The sequence below is a fragment of the Pyxicephalus adspersus genome, chromosome 1 (genome assembly GCF_032062135.1).
Source record: "Pyxicephalus adspersus chromosome 1, UCB_Pads_2.0, whole genome shotgun sequence".
NCBI lineage: Eukaryota > Metazoa > Chordata > Amphibia > Anura > Pyxicephalidae > Pyxicephalus > Pyxicephalus adspersus.
This window is the reverse complement of record NC_092858.1, coordinates 102,192,212-102,213,109: the sequence shown is the minus strand read 5'-3', so window position 1 is coordinate 102,213,109 and position 20,898 is coordinate 102,192,212. Positions and strand designations below refer to the sequence as shown.

General features: G+C 36.1%; 1 protein-coding gene across 1 annotated transcript; it reads left to right on the top strand.

Annotated features, from left to right (window-relative positions):
• Positions 1-12,980: 12,980 nt before the first annotated feature.
• Positions 12,981-20,898, top strand: LIN28A (lin-28 homolog A). The gene is made up of 3 exons (XM_072398768.1): positions 12,981-13,693; positions 15,673-15,857; positions 17,072-20,898. The coding sequence occupies exons 1-3, from the start codon at positions 13,505-13,507 to the stop codon at positions 17,247-17,249; spliced, it is 552 nt and encodes a 183-aa protein (XP_072254869.1). The 5' UTR covers positions 12,981-13,504; the 3' UTR covers positions 17,250-20,898.

Below are 20,898 nucleotides of genomic sequence, written 5' to 3'. Positions count from 1 at the left end.
GAATGCAAAATTTCTTGGGCCATTTTTAAAAAACAAATATTTTGTCTTTACATGTATTTGGCGTTTGTGTGTGTTTTTTTTTTGCTTTGTTTTTTATTTTATTTTGTCAGGTAAATTTAGTGGTGGCTGTGTGGTCTCTATATTTTATTCTGACCTTTTTGAAAATGTGGTTATCTTGAATAAAGTTGTTTTCATTTTTATGTGATCTCCTTTATAATCTCCCAGGATCTTTAACCTTGGGTGATCCAACAGACCTACAATTTTACAAATAAATTGTGATTGTTTCTGAGCATTTCCTTTCTATGAATTGTTGAAAGGCCAAAACCAGCACCGTTGTCTTATTAAACCCAGGTGTTTGATGCTCATTGTTGTGCATGAACTGTGTTCCCCAGCAGTTCAAAACCGCCTAACACTTCTGCAGAGAAGGCACATCATCATTCGGGTAAGTTTTTGTGTATATTGTTTGTTTTGCTTCATGTGCACTCATGTATGTACATGCACTACATTCAATGTGTGTATACATTTGAATGTGAGTACATATACATATAAAAGAGAAATTATAGGAAGAAATAGGCAAAGGGTTTTTTTTTGGCATATGGCTTAACACATATATACTTCAAATTGAAAAGATTGCCTATGATTTCTGATGTCATGGGCTTGGCCCAAAGCTAGTTTAAAAAAGGAAAGTGTGCAGCCTTCTGTTCGTTTTTTTTTCACAGATACACTCATACACGTACATGCACATATTTAGATTTGTCAAAGCATTGCTTATGCAGCCTGAAAAGCAGGAAAAATACAATACAGCACCATCTAGTTGCCAACACATTTACCATGCTGCTTAACACATCCTGATAATTGAATGTTTTCTGTAACTGGATGACAATATCCCTTTGCTGGAAACCTCTGCCAAGCCTCCGGAATGTCACATCACAGACTACTAGTGAATATATAGTGGGCCAAGGTCTAAAATGCCATTCAAACTGCATAAACACACTGCAAAAGCAATAAAATATGTTTTGCACGAAGTATATTTGTCCCGGAAAGTTTTATATACTAATACTATTTGAATCATGTAAACACCTAAATAATGCATACAATCCCGTATTTAAGAGTACTTGACCCTGCTTGTGAGCTTGTCAATAAATGTTGTTTTATGTTGTGCTTGGGAACCTGGACCTCCTTCTATCACCATCAGGTGTGTTAGAATGATTATGCAACTGAGCTGGACAGCTAATTGACAACCTGTTTGGCCAGGAAGTGGAAGTGTGCTTGTATACAATAAGGCTAAAATCAGGCAGCACAGCACAATGACAACAAACCTAAAACACAACTACAAATGAACAGAGGAATTGTGTAGAACAGTGGCAGAAAATCAACATGAGTGAAGTATGGTAAAAGAAAACCACAGCTTATTCAGCAAATGTCATACAACGAAAAAAAAAAAAAAAAAAGACAATTTATTCATAAAATTAATACTTACATAATACATTCAAATACCAATATGTGACAATATGAGTTAGAGAATGGGACAAAGGCAACAAGGGGGGGGAGGGGGTCAAGTACCAGTTTGGAGTGGAAACCATGCATACATTTGTACTAATTCTTTATGGGTAAAATATTGGACAACACATTTATCAACAATGATTACAAACATTTATTTTAAAAACCAAACCATCATTTTAAAACGTCCTCAAAAACATTGCAGCAACAGAGAACAGCTAACAATATTAAAGATTACAAAAAGTCACGTCAATGCATACCATCCAAGCAATTTAATTAATATCCCCCCAACCAATCCAGGTAAAATAGTAAAAATGAAAATGCATATCTATTTACATACATTTAAATCTACTTTACATACACCTAGAAGTGAAATTACAATGTTCCCTATTTGATTTCTCTAAACTCCAAACTAGAATGAAATTTGAATCAGATCTAAAATGCTTTTTTTTTCAACATTCATACTATTGTGTGATAAGATGACATATTAAAAAGTGCTAATTAGTATATTTACAGCTAGATATGAATTAGTTTGCAATGATGCAACCAGCCCAAAAAAAACTTTATAAAACAACTGCAGCCAATCTAACTATAAATGAACCAATTTTATGAATTAGTATGTTATAACATAAAAATGTAGCACTCGACAAAAAAAAAGATCAAGTACTAAAGATTCAAATTGACCTGTAATGGACTGTAGGTGCACACAGAACAGGGACCAGGTGTGCGCTAATTGATTGCTATGACATCACCCTTGACAGAGCTTAACAGACCCACCTCATGCAGCTGAAAATTAATCACCTTAATTGTCAAATTCTCAACCACTGCTCATTTATCAATGCTGTATTCTGGCAGATGAGTGCACCTGTACTTGTCACTGGCTTGTGGTAATGTGCTGTGTCCAGTGGAACAAATATATGCCTGAGCAAGGAAATCATAAGTAGACCATTGGAGGAGCGATGAGAGTGGCTAGGGGAGTATTTTTTACTAGGTCAGAAAGGTAAGTGGGACAAGAACTGTGGAGAGATTTGAAGGCAGAGCACAGGAGCTTGAATTGGATTTTAAGGTGAAACATATACAGATTCTTTTCACCTAGCTATTTTGTCCTGTAAGGTTGATCATAAAATACAGATAGTGTAAGCATTGGCTTTGGGCCTTCCCACCCCTCTTCATAACATAAAAATTGGGCTTGTTTGAATTCAAGAAACTACTGCCATTTTATATTGTGAGGTGCATATGCTAATTACTGAAGAAGTGCTCTTTTTACCTAAAAGCATTTTAAATCAATCACTTATTAAAATGAATTTAATATTCTAACCAGTTTTAGTGAATATATTTAATTTACACTACTTTTTCAACCACTACTTTTTTTTTTTTTTTCAAAATTGAAAGCAGTAAAATACCAGGGAAATTGTGATTGCTTTCAGGCCAATTGTTTGCATTATATTATTTTCAAACCAATCTTGGGGTGTATGGTGCAATCTAACAACACTATAAAGTATTTTTTTTTATGTTTGGTTTGTTTTGTTTGGACATAATTTATATTTGGCGTGAGGCAAGTGAATTTACCACTGTTGCTTTGAACAAAAATTTTAATATATACTGGACCCACACTGTAAACAGATTGTTTGCATGCTGTACAACCTGCTTTTGATCTGCCTACCTAAATGATAACACACATGCAATCACAATTTTCTGAATGTGCCATCATACACGTTTTTATTGTTTTAGGACTTCTGACCAATCAATTGCTTGTTAGATAATTTTTAGGGCAGTCATTCAAGGGCCTCAGTGCCAGTGAATTTGCTTGTGTGTACTAGCCTGAAATGAATACAAGCTGTTTACCTAACACATTGAACATTTTATCATTTTTAATTCACAATGTTTGAGAATAAAGTCAAGCCCAGTTCACTCTGATTAGCAAATTATGTTTTAGTAAAAATCTTGTTTTTTCATTTTCCTTGCTCATGATTACATATTCAAAATGAAGTCAGGTTTATTACAGGTATTCCCCATGCAAAGTGAACATATGCTTTTAATGTAAACATTAACTTTGCTAGGTGAATAGCTTTATTTCTTCAATAATTCAACCAAATTCCCTAACTGGGGTGTATGCATACCTTACCAAAGGCAACCATCATAAAATAATTTACAGTTTGGTGTCTGTTTTCATAATATTTGTATTACAAAATGTATTACTCATCTCAATAATCAAACATATTTCATACAATTAGATATCAGTCTGACCCTAAAATTATGATGTTAAGAAGTTATGCTGAACTCCAGGCACCACTATTTTATTATGTGATCTGATCTATTCACCTTCACAATGAAAAAATCATTCTGATTTCCGTTACAACCTGCATCCCCTGTTTTGACACCAGTGCTGTGGATTTGATTAACACCAGGGTTTATGGCACATTTTAAGAACCTTACAGATCAGATGTCCGATAATTGTTGCTGGAAATGATAATCTTTGTGAACATGTCTAATAACAGATCAATGAACAAGTGCTATTTTGTTCTATGGAGGGGGGAGAATGAGCAAGCAGGACCCTGCTGTGTTCTCCTCCATAGGAGTGAACAGCAGTTGTTTCCAATTGGTCATTCATCAATCTGCCAGGGGACCTCTATTCACATGTCAGATTGTTGCCTGGGACATGTGTACAGAGCTTTAGCCTCTGTGTGTGCTTGCCTTTTCACAAAAGCAGTCTGATGACCCTGTGACCAAGCATTTGGTAGATGGGCAAAGTGCACCAGGGCAGACACTTTTCACCAGCACTCATGTTACATTACAACTTAAGGCTTTTAAAAGACAGTCTAAAGAAGCACCAAATCTATTCACTATTTGATGTACAGGTCTCATAAAGTATGAAAAACCTGTTTCTCATCCCAGACACTGCAGCGAACATTGGGAAATTTTTAGCCACAGGGCAGTGTTATAGCAGTGACCCATGCAAAAATGTTTGTTCCATTGTATTACAAGCAGACACGCTCTTACATGAGTCTGGCAACGCTGCTTGAGATTCAGGGGCAAAGCAGCACTGTTGCCACATCCCTAGAAGCAGGATTAAACAGGTTTTATCAGGACTTTCCAGAAGGACTAAGAGAAAACTGGAAATTGTGAATGCACTTACTATTAAAGTAAAATTCAGCTTTCCAGCTCACATATGGATCTTTTCTCAGTGCTCTATCTACTTGTTCTTTACAGCTTTCCAAGCCACTTAATCATTTCCAATCTGATAAAATAATCAGATTTAAAGTGAGTAAGAATGGAATTTGGCCACTGGCCATTCATAAGGGACATGTTTATTAATCAAATTTGTATTGAAAGAATAAACATAAATACAAAACATTTGCTAAATTACAGAGTTAGGGACAGATTTTTTTTTTTTTGATAAATATTGAATGTTCTATTGTGTGTACAATTGATGGAGTATGTCTAATCAAAATTCCAATCCTGCTTCTGGTTACATGCTATCCAGGAAAAAGGACTGGAGGGACAGAATTGTGTGTGTGTGTGTGTGTGTGTGTGTGTGTGTGTGTGTAGTGTTTTGTATTTTCCTATAGACAGATTACTGTTTGGATTAGTTGGTTGCATGCAAACTTGGTAGCAGATCTGCTTGTGTGTTCTGGGCCTTAGAAAGCTTTTACTAGAACAGGTGTCCTCACTGGAAGATTTACACTTCATTGCTGTTCTGATGACAACTAAACATTTTTGAGATTCTTCATCACTTTCAATCCCTGGGATCATAGTCAACAGAAAAAGTGAAGGGGGTGAATATCCCCAGCTGGGACTGTAACACACACACATTCTAAGATTTTCCTATTGTATTGAAAGCTAAAAAGAAAGACTTTAGAAAATCAAAAAAAAAAATCCACATTACTCCAGCTATATTTTAATGAATTGTGTGTTTATATGTAGTTTCTTTTCACAATAATCCATGCTTCTGTGTTTTAGAGAACAGATACAATTGAGTGTCTTTCTTGTGGGTCATCTAGTGTAGTACAAAGGTGATTTGTAATCAGGGATATTAAACATTATCTTCCCCCACTGGAAAGGGACATTACATTGCCTATTAGACTGAAGAAAACCAATTGCTGTAATCTCCTTTTAAATGCCTGGTTACGACCACCCATCAGTTACTCTTGTTGCTCAATGAATGAACCATGGGAACTTTTGCTTGCTTCCCCTCCCTGTAAATTGCCAGGAATCTCAGCTATGTTGGGTATATTTATCTTCCTTTCTGCCCCCACTACTTGTTTCCGTTGCCTAAAAAGGTGAAAGCAATCGGAAGCTCTCTCCATCCCTCCCCCACCCTCATGTTCCAGCCAAAAGAGGTGATTGTGACCAGCTTCCCACCCATCCTTGGCCATGCTGGACCCTATAAACCCAGTGATGACCCTACGTACCATTGAAGGGATATCACCACTAGTATATGGGCCATCCATTATTTATCAACTGAATATATGCTTCAATCTCATTGCCATTACCTTTTACCAAAGGATTTACATTTTAAGTTATCTATGTTAACATTTACTTATGTTTCAAGTTTATATCCAATGCCGTGTGGAAAGCTTGTGTCAATTGCTTTTACTTATTCTCCCATAGTATAGTTTCACATTGTTTAACAGAAGAGGATGCCTAAAACTATATACTGGAGGGACATAAAAGAGAAAAAGGGAACATTTAAGCGATCAGTTAGGTGTAATGATTTATGATCTGTGCAAATAAAATGGGAAATCTATAGGCAACAATTTTTCCTTTTCTTTTTTTTTTTTTTTTAATTTGTTTTAAAAAATAGATCTCATTTAGCTTTAGATGCAAATTACTATACCCATTCTGCATACATGGGGCACATATAGTGGCAAATGTGAACTTACTCTTATGAGATATATTACATATACTAGACCCTAAATCACTCCATTTAGGTTTCATTACAGTTCTTTGTGAAGGCTAAATATATGAACCTGTGTATCTCCTATTCAATAATATGATCTTTAGGTATTAGAGACATTCCAGGCAGTCCAGCCTCCTCCCCCCCCCCCCATGCTGGTGTCACTACAGACATTAAAGAGTTAAAGGGTTTTAATTAAAGCCAGTGGTCAAGACCAGTTTAAACTGACCACAGGAAACTGTAGCAGAGCAGGCCTTTGTCCCATGCAAGGGTGTGACACACTACTATGATGTCCTTTTAAACCTCTCCATGGGGGGGTTTAAAGGAGTTATCACCTTTTAAACAGAAGCTTCACAGAAGATTCTTGGAGCCAGCAGCACAAAGAGTGTCTGACCCTTATGTCTCCTGATCAGAATATTACTATTGGCAGCACCTAATAACAAAAGCCAGCCAATCCACTTGGCAAGTCTAAAATATATGACTGAATTGACATCAACATAACTGGCTTCATATACATATTTACAATGCCTAAATGTGAATTAGGATGTGAGTGAGATCTCTATTTGTTAAAAAAAACATATACCTGCATAATGTATTTAAAACAAGTAAAATACCCTCAATATTAGGTTCAATCCGTGCTCTACTCAACTCGACTTACTTAGTACCAGCTGTAATTCAGGGAGTACCTCTCTTTACTGAGATCATTTTTTTTTGATTGAATTACTGAGATCATTTACAATACTTTATCATAAGCAAATGTCTCATCTTTACGTATCACCATGAAACACTACCCATTCAATTTAAAGTGTTCTTTAACACCCCCTCCCCTCTTCCCTCCTGTGCACTGGGGGAGGGGACCGATTTAGGAGATGGAATTGGGAAATCACTCCAGGTCAGCTCAACCCCTGGCTGGTCATCTTTCAGCTACATTTGTCCAGGGAGGTGGGATTCATTTGGGAGGTCTTAATAGTGTGCCCAAGGGTGGTAGTCATTCATTTCAGTCCCAGCAGGTGGTCTTCATTGCTGATTGGATAGTTTGGGCACCCAGAACCACAGGGTGTTTTTATTTTCAGGGAGAGCCCTGTTTGAACCTTTTTGCAGGAAGAGGAGCATGTGAGTGTGACAATATGACAACATTTCGTCATGAGGACCTACATGGGAGCTCTGCTTGACCCTTGATAGAAGACCACCACTTAACCCTAAACTCAGCATGGCAGAAGGTGATCGGATTGAGGGGGTAGGGGCGGGCCATGGAATTTATTCTGAAAGGTGATTTTGCTAAAAGTTTAGAAATAGTTTTCTTTAGGAGGAGAGGGGGAGGGAAGCTTGCCAGTTGACCTACCATTGTCTTGCTGAATTTTGGATCTTTTCAAAGGCAATTGCCCTCCCATCTCTATTGTATTAGAAAGATGTAGCAAACCTTGTTGTCTCTTTTGTGCATTTAATTTCCTTTTCTGGGGGAGGGTGGGTGACTTGAGAAGGTGAAGGATCTTGTTAGACTGGAGACCACAGACTCTGCTGGCACAACACTTCAAGGGAGTTCTTGGGATACTTCATTAACTCAAGAGGAACTCATAAATGGGTCCTGTTTTCAACGCTGAGATTCAAGGTGATGAATGGTGGTTGTGGGAAAGGTCTTGGATAGGAAGAGATGGGTGTCTAGCCTGGAATGGAGTTGGCTGGGTGCCACTAAACTTTGGTTTGCTTTATCATGTCTAAATTTTTGGGAGAAAGACCTTCCCTTGTTTCTGCTGCTAGTTAGTGAACTGCTCTGATCCTAAAACAGTGGCTACTGAGTGAAAATAGAGTGGTTTATGGGAAATTTTGAGCCAGAATATTTCGATTTGTTGCGTGTTGTGAAATTAGGCTTCTTGTGAAACAAGAGATTACTAAATGAGGTTGCTGTGTTTGTGGATTTTTAGGTCATTTATTTTTTTTACTGTTTTTATTGTGATTCAACTATAAAATAAAAGTGGATACATAGCTGCAGTTTTCCTAATCTCCCCAGTTGTACCAGTCATTGGAAACTATTTTATTCCATATCTGGTACATTATTACTTCAAACTTGGCTTTTTACAATGCCTATACTTAAAATACAGACTTTGAAAGCATAGGGCTGATATCTGCCATGTGTTAAATATTTAGCTATGGAATTTAATTAATTGTTGGTTTAATACAATTAAAAAAAAATGTTGGACAGTATTTGGAAAATTGTAGTAGACTGGCTAAATTGTTGTTGCATTTTCAAGACATTGGTTCTATTTAACATGTATATATTTTTGAACAGTAGGTTATTTAATATGTACATTTTCATTGCATTATCTGATTTTTTTTTTAGGCTGGTCACATGTTACCATCTGTGCAATGTACTAACTTACTATCTAACTATGAAAATCTATTTTAAAAATTAAATATTGATGAATTTGGAAAGTTCTACAAACTGCCAAGATCTCATTTAAAACAAATTTTAATCTAATATGCTTTCATTCACACACTACTGGATCTTATGCAAGTCTACACACATTTAAATTTCTGTACAATTCTATACAAACATACTAGCTAGTAGGATCAAATGGAACATGCGTGGTCAATTTACTGAGAGAATTTTGTAGGCTGTCATTGCATTCTTAAAATAGGCAAGGCACAAGAGAAGTCAGTGACCCAAAAACTCATTTAGTAAAATATTATTATGGATATCAAAATTGACTAGAATAGTGGGTACATGTTTCCTATCTCCATTAGGCAATATCCAGCTGCTGAGGCTGAAAAGGCTTTACTGGCCCGGATGGTTCAACTACACAAGTGATTACAAAAATGTTCACTCAAAAAAGTGCACATGAATTTAGCATATATTGATGATGTTGGATTCCATCTAGTGGCTTCTGGGAACGCTGCAGTGAAAGTGATTGTTTATTTCAGGCACTCAACTAGGGGACATATTATTACATGTATATATGCACATGTATACAACAAGTGCTGCAATATCTTCTGAGTATCACTGGCTGTTTTAAGCGAGTACAAGTTCATTGAGGCAATTATAAAAAAAAATTGTCTCATAATCTAAAGATCATCAGTTTGTGTAAACTGCACACAACCACCCTGTCCAATCTGCTCAAATATGGAATGTATAGAATATTGAATAACATAATACAGCATCATAAACATGTGCTCATTGCACTGTTTTGTTTTTTTTTTTTTTTGTTTGTTTTTATTGATGCATGATCTAACATTACAAAATACCTGAATATTAAACTCAACCTTCCTTGATTTACCACTTTATCAAGTTGTTTGAGCAGTACATTTTTGAATTGCTGTAAGGGATTTTAGGTTTTATTTTTTGGGATTTTCCACCCATTTAAAGATTTGTTTTTGGTAATGGCATTTTCTGTAACACATTCAGAGATGCATTCATTACCAGCTGCTTACAGTCTTTGAAAAATAAAGTAATTGGTACAGGCTAGAAAAGGGATCATTATTGTTTGACCAAATAAATGCCTGTGACTGTCTTGGTGTCCTGATCTCACCTCCTGCATACCTAATGACCAGGTCCCATGTGAATCAGACTTCCCTGTCTAAATGTGGCCCTTTAATGAACCTCTCAGGTTTATATAGTACTATAAAACTCTCCGGGAAGAGCTTAAGTTGTCATGTCTGAGGCAAATTCCCCAGTGAATATAATTTGATTTAAAGATTTAGCCAGATCTAAAGGAAATCAAAAAATATACAGTTCTTTTTCATATTTGATTCAGTGTTCAGTTTAATCTGACTGCTTTAACTACATCTTATGCTCTTTGGAGCATTACCTCCTATTTGTAGTCACTGGCAGCATATAAATTAGGAAATGTTAATTATGTCTTGGTGGACCCATAAGGTCAATTGACACAAGTTTGTGAATGGCTCACATGATTATCTTACATCTGTGAACAGGTTAATATATGCTCAAATTTAAAAACTAAGCTATGCTAACAGTGCTGCGCATCACCTCCGCCCTCCGTTCTCCATTCAGTAGAATGTTCCTATTCATGGACCTGCCAGCTGATCCTCATGCCTGAGGGGGTCCTGATCATGTATGGACATCCAAGTGCTTTATCAGGTGTTTGGAAGCTATATAACGTCCAATTCTGTTCACTGTCCAAGTAGGGTAATGGCCCTATGAAAATTTTCACTCACAAAAAATCATAAATGGTTAAACCCCCTATATTTTGTTTTGTACTACAGGAAAGGAGCAGAAATCTCTTTATTAAAGTATGAAAAATACATATACAAAAAGTTAAAAAGTCATTTCTGGAACTAAACTCCCCATTGGAAAAATTTCCTATTTTTGGTGTTCATTTTTTGACTTTGGTTTAATGACCTAAAGGAGTTTGCTTTAGGAAGGATATGGAAGCCAGTCTTTTCATTGTAGGCAAAAATCAAGATTAGCATATCAATGCACCCTAGGCTTGGGGGGCTTCAAGTGACCTGATAATGATGGGGACCTAATTATGTGGCACATAAGTGCGCCTGTATTGTATGCCAGATGCTATTTTACACTGCTTTAGGGAAAAAAAAAACAAATATTTTAACTTTAACCTAAATTTGGAAAATATGTTTGTTGAATATTAATAATTACCATTATTTTATTATTTGTGGAAAGAAACCATTTATGAAGCATGTTTGCATCAAAATACAATATCAGAAAACCTAGTTTGAGTCTCCAATGTAGTTGTGGTACCCAGTTCACCATTGTTAGTTTATGAACTGCTGTTGTGGTAGGATTTGCTACAAGATTAAATGAAAGTATCATTCTCTCTGTCATACTGCAAAAGTAAGACCCAATGATCTGTTTCACACTTCATATGTTCATGTGCTTATTATTGTATTGACCACAACATAACAAAGTGTTCACAGAAATTACTAAAATCAGCACATGCATTTCAGGAAAAAAAAAAAGCAGGAGGCCTACTACAAGGTTTTACCTTCTTAACCAATTTTTAATCTGAAATAAATCCTAAAGGTGCGTACACACTTCCAATTTTTATCGTTCCAATCGAACGACGAACGATCGATTGGGCAAAAAATCGTTCGTAAAAAAGTAACCAACGACGCCGACGAACGAGGAAAGTCGCTGGAAACGAACGACCGGACCGACGGATTGGATTGGACGACGATCGTTGAACATCGTTCGTGTGTACGGTCGTTCGTTGATCGTCCATGTTCAGAGCATGCGTGATGAACGAACGTCCGTTCACTTTCCTGTCGTGCACATAGTTCCTCTATCGCTCAAACGATCGTATCTATTGTGAGTACAATATCTACGAACGATCGTGTCGTTAACTCTATGTGCAGGATCGGTGCTATACGATCGTTCGTATATATCGTGCATGAACGTTCGTCGTTCGTTTTCCAACGATAATAATTGGAAGTGTGTACGTAGCTTTAGGTAGATCAGCAGCTGACCAGTCGCAAAAGACTAGTGCATATGTTTCTGATTGCGAGTGAAAAGCCCAGGCATGCTGGTAAATATTGACTGATAACATGTTGTGTGTTCAAATGATCAATTCAATCTCATCGGAATACTAATCAACTTTTATATAATTTAAAAGGGGCAGATTATCCTACATATGTCAATTGATTACTGATAGGAGTCAGGTGTAAAGTTAGCAGCAGATCTGCTTGTGTACGCTAGGTTTATATTCTTTCTTTATTTAAAAGCTATAGCACAAATATGGCACATATGAAGCAAAATCACAGTGCTGTCATGCATGTTGCATGGTTCCTATTCATAGTTAAATAGGTTGAAATGTGATTTGTGTGATCTCCATACCTGGGAGGTCTTGCCCATCACAGAGAAAAATTGCTATTTATTTTTTTTTTTTTTTTTTTTTCTTCAGAGAGGAAGATCCATGTTACATACTAAACTGTAATAGATTGATTTCTGGCAGATAATGACCATGAGACACTTTCCCCAGCCCCATTACCTATTAGTGAGGGGAATGAGGATGTATATACAGACATGTGACTGTTCTCCAGCCTACCATGCTGCTGGAAAAAAAGAACTGACATTACACTATAATCCCTATACAATGCCTAAGGAAGTGTACTTTTCTTAGCAATGTCGGTCTTTGGAGTAATGTTAATTCTAAAGAAAATACAATTACACATAATGAACTATTGAAAAGAATATTGAAACTATTGAAAAGCCACAGATAAAAAGTCTAAATCTGACTATACAATCTGATTGTACAATACTCCATAAACTACTCACACATAGAATATAAATATCTAATCTTATATGAAGACAAATTTAAGATATCCAATCAATGTGTATCCAGAAGGGCAGGCCTTTACACTAAGTAGATCTAAAGAACTGTTTGGATAAGCCCTCATATTATCTATATGTTGATGAATCTAATGAAGATTGCACAGAGATACATTATATACAATAGCAACATCTATCTAAAACCCATCTAAAAAATAAACCCTTTAAATATATTAAACCTTTTGACATGTTTTATACATAACGGAAAAAGTCCCCCAATAGTAAGTAATGGTGTATAGAAACAAAAAAAAATTATTTATTTATTAAAGCAAAGAGTTATCTGTAAACTATTATATACTTGTAACAAAATTAGTAATATTCTTTCAGAGTTTTGGTTAAACTTGAAATCTGGCTGTGGGTTACTGATCTTTGATTATGCAAAGTATATTTAGGGGCATTTTCATTTATTTTTTTACAGTGGTCTTTGTATTTGGCTTTCTCCTTTATTTGTATTTAAATGCTATTTGTTAATGGTTACTACCGGTATATACTTTGTTTTTTTGTTCCACTTTTGTGAAAAAACATAACCGAAAATAATGAGGCTAATAGAGGGCTGTACTGTGGCGTGAGAACGACCACACCCTTACAAACCAACCTAATTTCACCTTCCCAACTTGAGTCCAATCAAACCCAAAAGGTGAAATTTAGCCAGAAACTATAATTTGTTGGGAAAGTTTGGGGAAAAAATAATAAATGACTGTCTTTAAAAATCAGTTGCAATGAAAAGCAAGTTTTTTTTTTTTTTTTTTAAATGTTCTATTTAGTCTTATTTTTAAGTCTTTCTTTCATAGTAACTTTTTTATTGTATGCTTACAGGTGGGTTGTTGAAGCCTGTAGAGGCCACCTCAGAGTCTCCTGAAATTGAGGAGATTGAGATCTTTCAAGGATCGGGGATTTGTAAATGGTTCAATGTTAGAATGGGCTTTGGATTCCTTACAATGACCAAGAAAGAAGGAGTGGACCTGGAGGTACCTGTGGATGTCTTTGTGCATCAGGTGAGAAAATAACAATCCCGTCACAAAAAAGTGATTTACCCCATGCAACTTTGGGTAAATATTGTTTTGCTAATCTTGATTCAAAGCCAAAAAATGTAATATATTGCAGTTTGCAAGTCCTTCGACGTGGTGGCTGATTAGTTTTATTTTTTCAGGCTAAGAAAAAATTTAAAAAGTACACAAAAAATCTGTTGATCTTGCCACAAATCCAAGATCCTTGTAAATTCCTTTTAACTTTACTGACCAATATTTTTTTTTTTTTTAATATTTTGTAAACTACTGATTCCAATATTCCACCATTTAATGACGCTGAACCTAGATATATAAATTTGCAGGCCAGCATGTGTACAGAATAGCCATAAAGGCACAGGAAGTATGTAATTCTGAGTATTACGGGGTGAAATAAAAGTAATGTAATAAAATAAATAAATGTAGTCACTACTTATATGGACTGATAAGCTGCTATATATACCATTATTGTTATAGTGTTTAAATTTCTCTTATCATTCTAGTGCAAATTGTGCATGGACTATAAATTAATGCAGTGCCATGTATATATGATTTTGAATTTGAGAGTTTGTAAAATGGTTTAACTGTACATAAGTTTGTTTAAGGTTACCAGCTCAAAATTTTTATTTTTTTTAAAAACATCCAGCTTTTTCCTAAAGCAATTTATAGTAGTTGCTGAAACTACTTCCTGAGGGAGCTAATTCCACATTTTCGCAGACCTTACAGTGAAGAATCCCTTTCTTATCCGGAGATTAAATATATTTTCCTCCAGACGCAAAGAGTGCCCCTTGTTCTTTGTAATGATCCCAAAGTGAATATTGGGGAAGAGAGTTCTCTATATGGACCATTTATACATTTATACAGGGTGATCATATCCCCCCTTAAACGTCCCTTCTCAAGGGAGTATACACTTCACATATAGTAATCACTGCATTACCAGCCTTAGGAGATTTAAATAACAAATTACGATAGGAAAAGCATGTATTTGGCACCCAACATGAATATGAGCCAAAGTGACACTTGGCCCATACTTGAAGTGGCTTACAGCTGAACAATGCATATAGCACATGGCTACCTGCATAACAAGCCCCTTCCCCCTCTGTCTATACCTTCCCCTCCCCCTCTCTATTAGGAATGCATGGAATGTATAGCATGTCTGAGATCCCTTTGTTCTTCCATTCAGTTAGGCGGAATATCCGCTCTCTGTCATAAGCTGGGAAACCCTGCAGCCTCCACCTGGAGAGAGGGAGATAGCTTTTGCACATTTATTAACATGTAGGCATTACAGGGAAACCCCATGAGTAAAGTCCTAAAGAAAAAACCCTCTGACTTACAATGAGGTAGTTATATTCAAGTAATAGAGACATGGCTTTATATTAGCAGATTGGTAAGCCATTTACAAATTAGTTAACTATTCAAAGATTCTTTGGTCCTGCAAAACATAATGAATTGCTTTGTGAATATTATGCAATCAATCTTTTTGTATGTAGCACCTCCTATTATAACTTTTTTTCCCCTAGTGGGGAAAAAATTCTAATTCTATTTTAATTGTACGAAAAGAATATGGCAAAGTGTGCTTCCAATTATTCACATGACTAGTTGTACAATTTGCAGCGTAATATATCCAGCACAATACATGCACAAACATACCATCTACACAATAACTAACAATTATTTTACAAACACAAGCAAACTTTTTGGCTTTTTTTTTGGATCATTGGGGGGGGGAAACCCGATGTCCTTTATCAAAATCACGACATATACATATGGCTACTCTGATAGGTCATATATAAAGATCTTTTTTGACTACATATTTGCATAATTAGTAGTTCCATTTACCAAACAAAAAAAAATGTATCTTCGGTAGTAGTAATCATGAGCCATCATTTGAATGCATGCTTTTATAAAATTGCCCAATTCTGTCTACATTCACTGATTATGATAATGAAACCCATCTTTTACACCAACAGAGCAAGCTGTACATGGAAGGTTTCCGCAGCCTGAAGGAGGGAGAGTCTGTGGAATTTACTTTTAAGAAATCATCCAAGGGCTTGGAGTCCACCAAAGTAACAGGGCCAGGGGGTGCCCAGTGCATTGGAAGTGAGAAGCGACCTAAAGTAAAAGGACAGCTGAAAAGGAAGCCTAAAGGAGACAGGTAAGAATACAGACCACAATTAAAAATAATAAATGAAAGCAGACATTTTATATATTTCTTTATAAAAGTTATTTAGGTGTGGTATAGTAGTAGGTGTAGTTTTTGTATAGGACAAGTTGGCTTAGACTGACCATGTATGGGTAAATCAATATCAAAACATGGTACCCATTGGGACCTTTCCCCCCTCATCTTTAAACTCCTGACATGCAGAATAACTTTATCAGTTCTACTCATTTTACTTGGCTTCAATTTATTATTATAAAATTGTGTAAAGAAACTTGCGTACTTTACCTGTGAACCAAGTCAGACAAGCCTGTTTATTCCCCACTGCCCGAAATACAGCTGTATGACTGTAGACGGCTACATTGACCAGCTGCCCTTGTCTAGCTGTGATCATGCCTTTTGCTTTCTGTTCCCTTAGTGTTAGAAGTACTAGGCTGAACTTAGTGGGAGACCACTCTGGGTTACAGTTATCTGTTTGAATGGGTAGCTTTTTCTAAATGCAAGCAGCACAAGGAATGGGAGTCAAGGTGAGCTAGAGTCTGTCTACTAATAATAAACTGCATGAACATTTTGCACAAAATTACTGTATGTTTTGTAGTAGTTCATTAGCTACAATATATATTTTAATCGTTGGCCTGATTTATTAAAGCTCTCCAAGGCTGGGGAGGATATACTTTCATCAGCGAAGCTGGGTGATCCAGCAAACCTGGCATAGATCTGGCTCAGTATTCCAAATGTTTGCTCGCAAATGACTTTGAAGAAATCCATTCCAGGTTTGCTGGATGACCCAGCTTAACTGATGAAAGTGTATCCCCTCCAGCCTTGGGAAGCATTCATGATTAAGGCCCATTATGTTTTGTTTTAATGTTTTGTCACCTAAAAAATGCCTTTTTGGCAGGCTTCACCCTAACAATTTCTCTTTACACATCAGTACTTTTATTACCTCATCTCACTCTGTCTACTGTAATTTATGTTTCCTTTAGCTTGTAAAACCTAATGGCAGAGCACACTTTACCCTTTTGTTTTGGTATGTCTGTATATTAAAACTAGCTCCTAAACTATTTCTATACTATTACACTATGTCTTATTTACTACTCTTTGTTCCTATCGACCTAGCCAGATATCTAGTGAGCTAAAAACCTCCTGCACTGACTATAGGGCTGATTTTTGTTTTTTAAAGCACAAACATTGTTTTTTTTTTTCTCCTGCAGATGTTACAATTGTGGAGGACTGGATCACCATGCCAAGGAATGTAACTTGCCACCACAGCCCAAAAAATGCCATTTTTGCCAAAGTACCAGTCATATGGTGGCACAGTGTCCAGAGAAGTCTGCCATCTCACAAGGAAAACCTGCCACTGAGGAGCTGAACCCTACAGATGCAGAGTAGCCAACTCATAGCACTAGATTCACACTGAGATTGTTCTCTGGTTTATTATTGTGTAAACAATTTACACACAACCCCTAAAATTTTTACCAAATATGTTGGTGCCCATACTTAGATCTTTTAACTAATTAAACCCTAATGGTTAGAGAATTGGTTGACTTTGATGGTGATTACTTTTCTACCATGAAAAGCTTTGTATGGGTACCCCCATTGCTAGCCATTTTTAATTCTTTTAAAGCAGATGCCGTTTTATTAGTCCAAAACAACTAGCACAGGCTTTATTCAGTAAAATAATGCAAAGAGTAATATTTATGTACAAAGTGCATTCATTCTGAGATGTTCTGGATTACTGAACTTTGCACATTGCTCTTGACTTTCTTGAATAAGCTAAATGGTGTTGCATTATTTGGAGCTGCATCCTTACTCTGCTTGATAAGTCATTTATACAGTTTGAAAGTGAGCATATCTGGGGCAAAATAAAAGGCTTGCTTAGCCTGCTTCTCTCCCTAGCATTATAACAATCCTCTTGCTTCTCTAACAAATCCTTATCCTGCTGAAGACCCAATAAACGCCCCATACTTTCAGTTAAGGTGGACATTAACTCTCTTTAGCTCCTCTCATGATGCATGACAATGAGTGGCTGAATAGCCAGTTGACACAACAGAGTGCTGTAGTGGTGGGAAGAGACAATGTAAATGTCAAACCAGAATAACTCAGAACTTACACAGGATTTTCTTTAGGATCTCCAGTGGGTAAATGGGACAGCAAGGGTGTATGAGCAGGTAATTTTTAGTGGTGGAGTAGAATGGCTATCAAGTAAATGTGTTAAAAGGTTCAGTTTACATAGTTAAATCAACTTGAGATATCTGCATTAGTACAGACTAACTGATTTGGTTTACTATGATAAGTTACTGAAATAAACCAGTCGTATCTCAGTGTGAATACAGAGGTGGTGCCAAGGCAAATGTTACAGTAGGGTACAAGACTGAAAACAATGAATGTAATGTTAATGAAAATTAGACGGACTTTTGCTGACCATAGGGAGTTTTACACAGGATTTTTTTTGAATGATCATACACATACAGGAAGCCTTGCTCAGTCTAGATCCTTTCAACCTATATGTGATTTCAAACTATATGTGATCAAACCCACACGCACTAAAAAAGACGTTGGACACATATATGCACAAATCACAGTGGTAAAATAAAACTTTCACTTCAGCTAAATAAATTTTAGATGCATTCAAACAAAAGCAAACTTTTTGATGTTTGCACATTACTGTCATGATCATTATAAATTGGAGAAGCGGTACGCATGGCCCAGCACATGTAAACGAGAGCAAATCTGCACTCCAAAATAAATAGACCTTTTAGATTGTGACTGCTTCCCTAGAAAATAAAGACTAAGTGTTAAAGCATATTTTTTGCAAGCATGCTGTAGTGAAAGATACTTGCTCTTGGAGTGGAGAACGTGGTCTCTCTGTACAGGTCCCACACACATCAGCAAAACTAACAATCCTGGTTTTTACTGCTTGCATAGTTCTAGCTCCGCAAGGGACATTTTGTACCTCTACAGAAAGACCACTGCTTCCACACAGAGCGCAATGGCTTTCACCAACATGCTGGCATGGAAAAGACATTTAAAAGAAAAAAATGGATGCATCAGGAATGTGTTCAGCTGATTTAAAATGAAAGGTAATTTGTGCTTTAAGGGATAAGAAATCTGACTGGCTTTCTGCACTGCTGTATGTTGTTGCTGATGTACAATCATTTATTTTATGCCACTAAATATACTCAGGAGCAGTATTCAACTGTGTATGACCAGCATGACTCAACACCAAAGATAAACAAACTGATTTGCTTGAAGAAACATGGCAAAAGCCAATGAATGATGTGTATTTTATTATCATTTTTTGTAAGTCCTGTGGCAATTAAATAGGAAATATGTTGATTTCCTAAAGAGCATGTTTACATGTGTAGCTATCAACAATCATCTCACTGTTAAGGTTCACTTACTTAATATGTTTGCCTTTTCTTATCCTCTACATCCTACGTTTATACTTTGATTTTCTAATGTGTGATCTTTTTGTACCATGTATTGTTTTATATTTTAAATTCTTTCTAAATTTTATTCTGAATGCATTTTATTTTGTTCTTTTTTGCTTATGGCTGCTTTGAATATTAGTCTTATTAATCTTTACCTAATGTGCAAAATAGAAAAATGTTTGATTTCCTATTGAAACCTTTTTGTGTACCTTACCAACTGGCCATTACATTTCTAGCATTGCATACATTTTAAGGTATGTTGATTTCACCTCCATTTGGCATGGCCTATATGGTTCAGTATACCAAGGTTATCTTTTTCTTTGCTGACCGTACAGCCTGTTATGGTTTTGAATGGCACCAATAAATGTTTGCACATTAATGAAAGATTACTATGTGAAATAAGACTGTTTCAGAATCTCCTCTTTATGTAGCAGTTTCTGATGCTTTATTAAATTGTGGCACAGATCAACTAACCATCGGTTGTTAAGTACTGTGAGTCTGATGTCTACAATATTCCACTTCCCCTTCATGCCTCCCTCAATTTCGGGTGACACTGTCAGTAAGGCATCAAAGGGGCTATTACCAGTGGGCTAGAGCTCCACCAATAAGAAAACTCTCAGTTGGATGCTCAAAGAGGAGGAGAAGGGGTATAATGCATTCCAGTGCTTTGCATCCATAATCTCCAGCCCCTTTCACAAGCAGACATATATATTTATATAGTGCATATAATCTCATGAAAAGCATTATATAAATATATGTAGATACACAGTGTATTATATACACAATAAATCTGTATATAACTTGTTTTTTAAATCTATTTATCAGCCTGTTTTAACCTAAGTTGCCCTCCATATCTGCTATTCACAACCGTTACTACAGCATGGTTAGAACTTGCTGGATATAGGTCACTATATCAGAAACATATTTATTTGTTGTTTTATATATGTATATTGCGTTGGACAAATATATAGTTTTACATAGAACTATATAGTTATTTGATAAGTACGTATTAGTACATATTTTTATATATATATTTAGTATCAGTGATGGAGGGCACTGATATTCAAGAAGATACAGGTATAAATTGTAAATATCTTCATATGTTCAGTGGTGAAACAAAGAACATGATCAGAATGAATTGTTATCTTTGTGAAAACAAACTGCTTGCTGTCTGTTTGTCTTGCTGGTACTGATGCCATCTGTTAGTATGGTAAAAAAAAAAAAAGTATGTACCAAGGTGTAATGGGCCCACTGTGTAAAATCAAAAGCATAAAAGTAGGAAGAACTGGAAGGGTCTATATTGGCCATAGCTTCCAATGGGACAGCTTTTTTTTTTTTTACCTCTTGTTGTGTTGTCAATGGGCCACAAAACAGGAAAATCGGCAGTACCACGGAGCAGATATTTACATCATATTTACCGCACACATGTATTTATAGAAATTGTTATAAATCTATATTCTCCAGATTGTCTCATGTTACAGTGTTAACCTGGATTGGGTGGGTGGGGATAATTCTTTGACTATGCAACCATTAAATATCTACCTCAGAGATGTCAGGTTGTGTATATACGCAGGTGTATATACATCAATCTGTGCATAAAAAAAAAA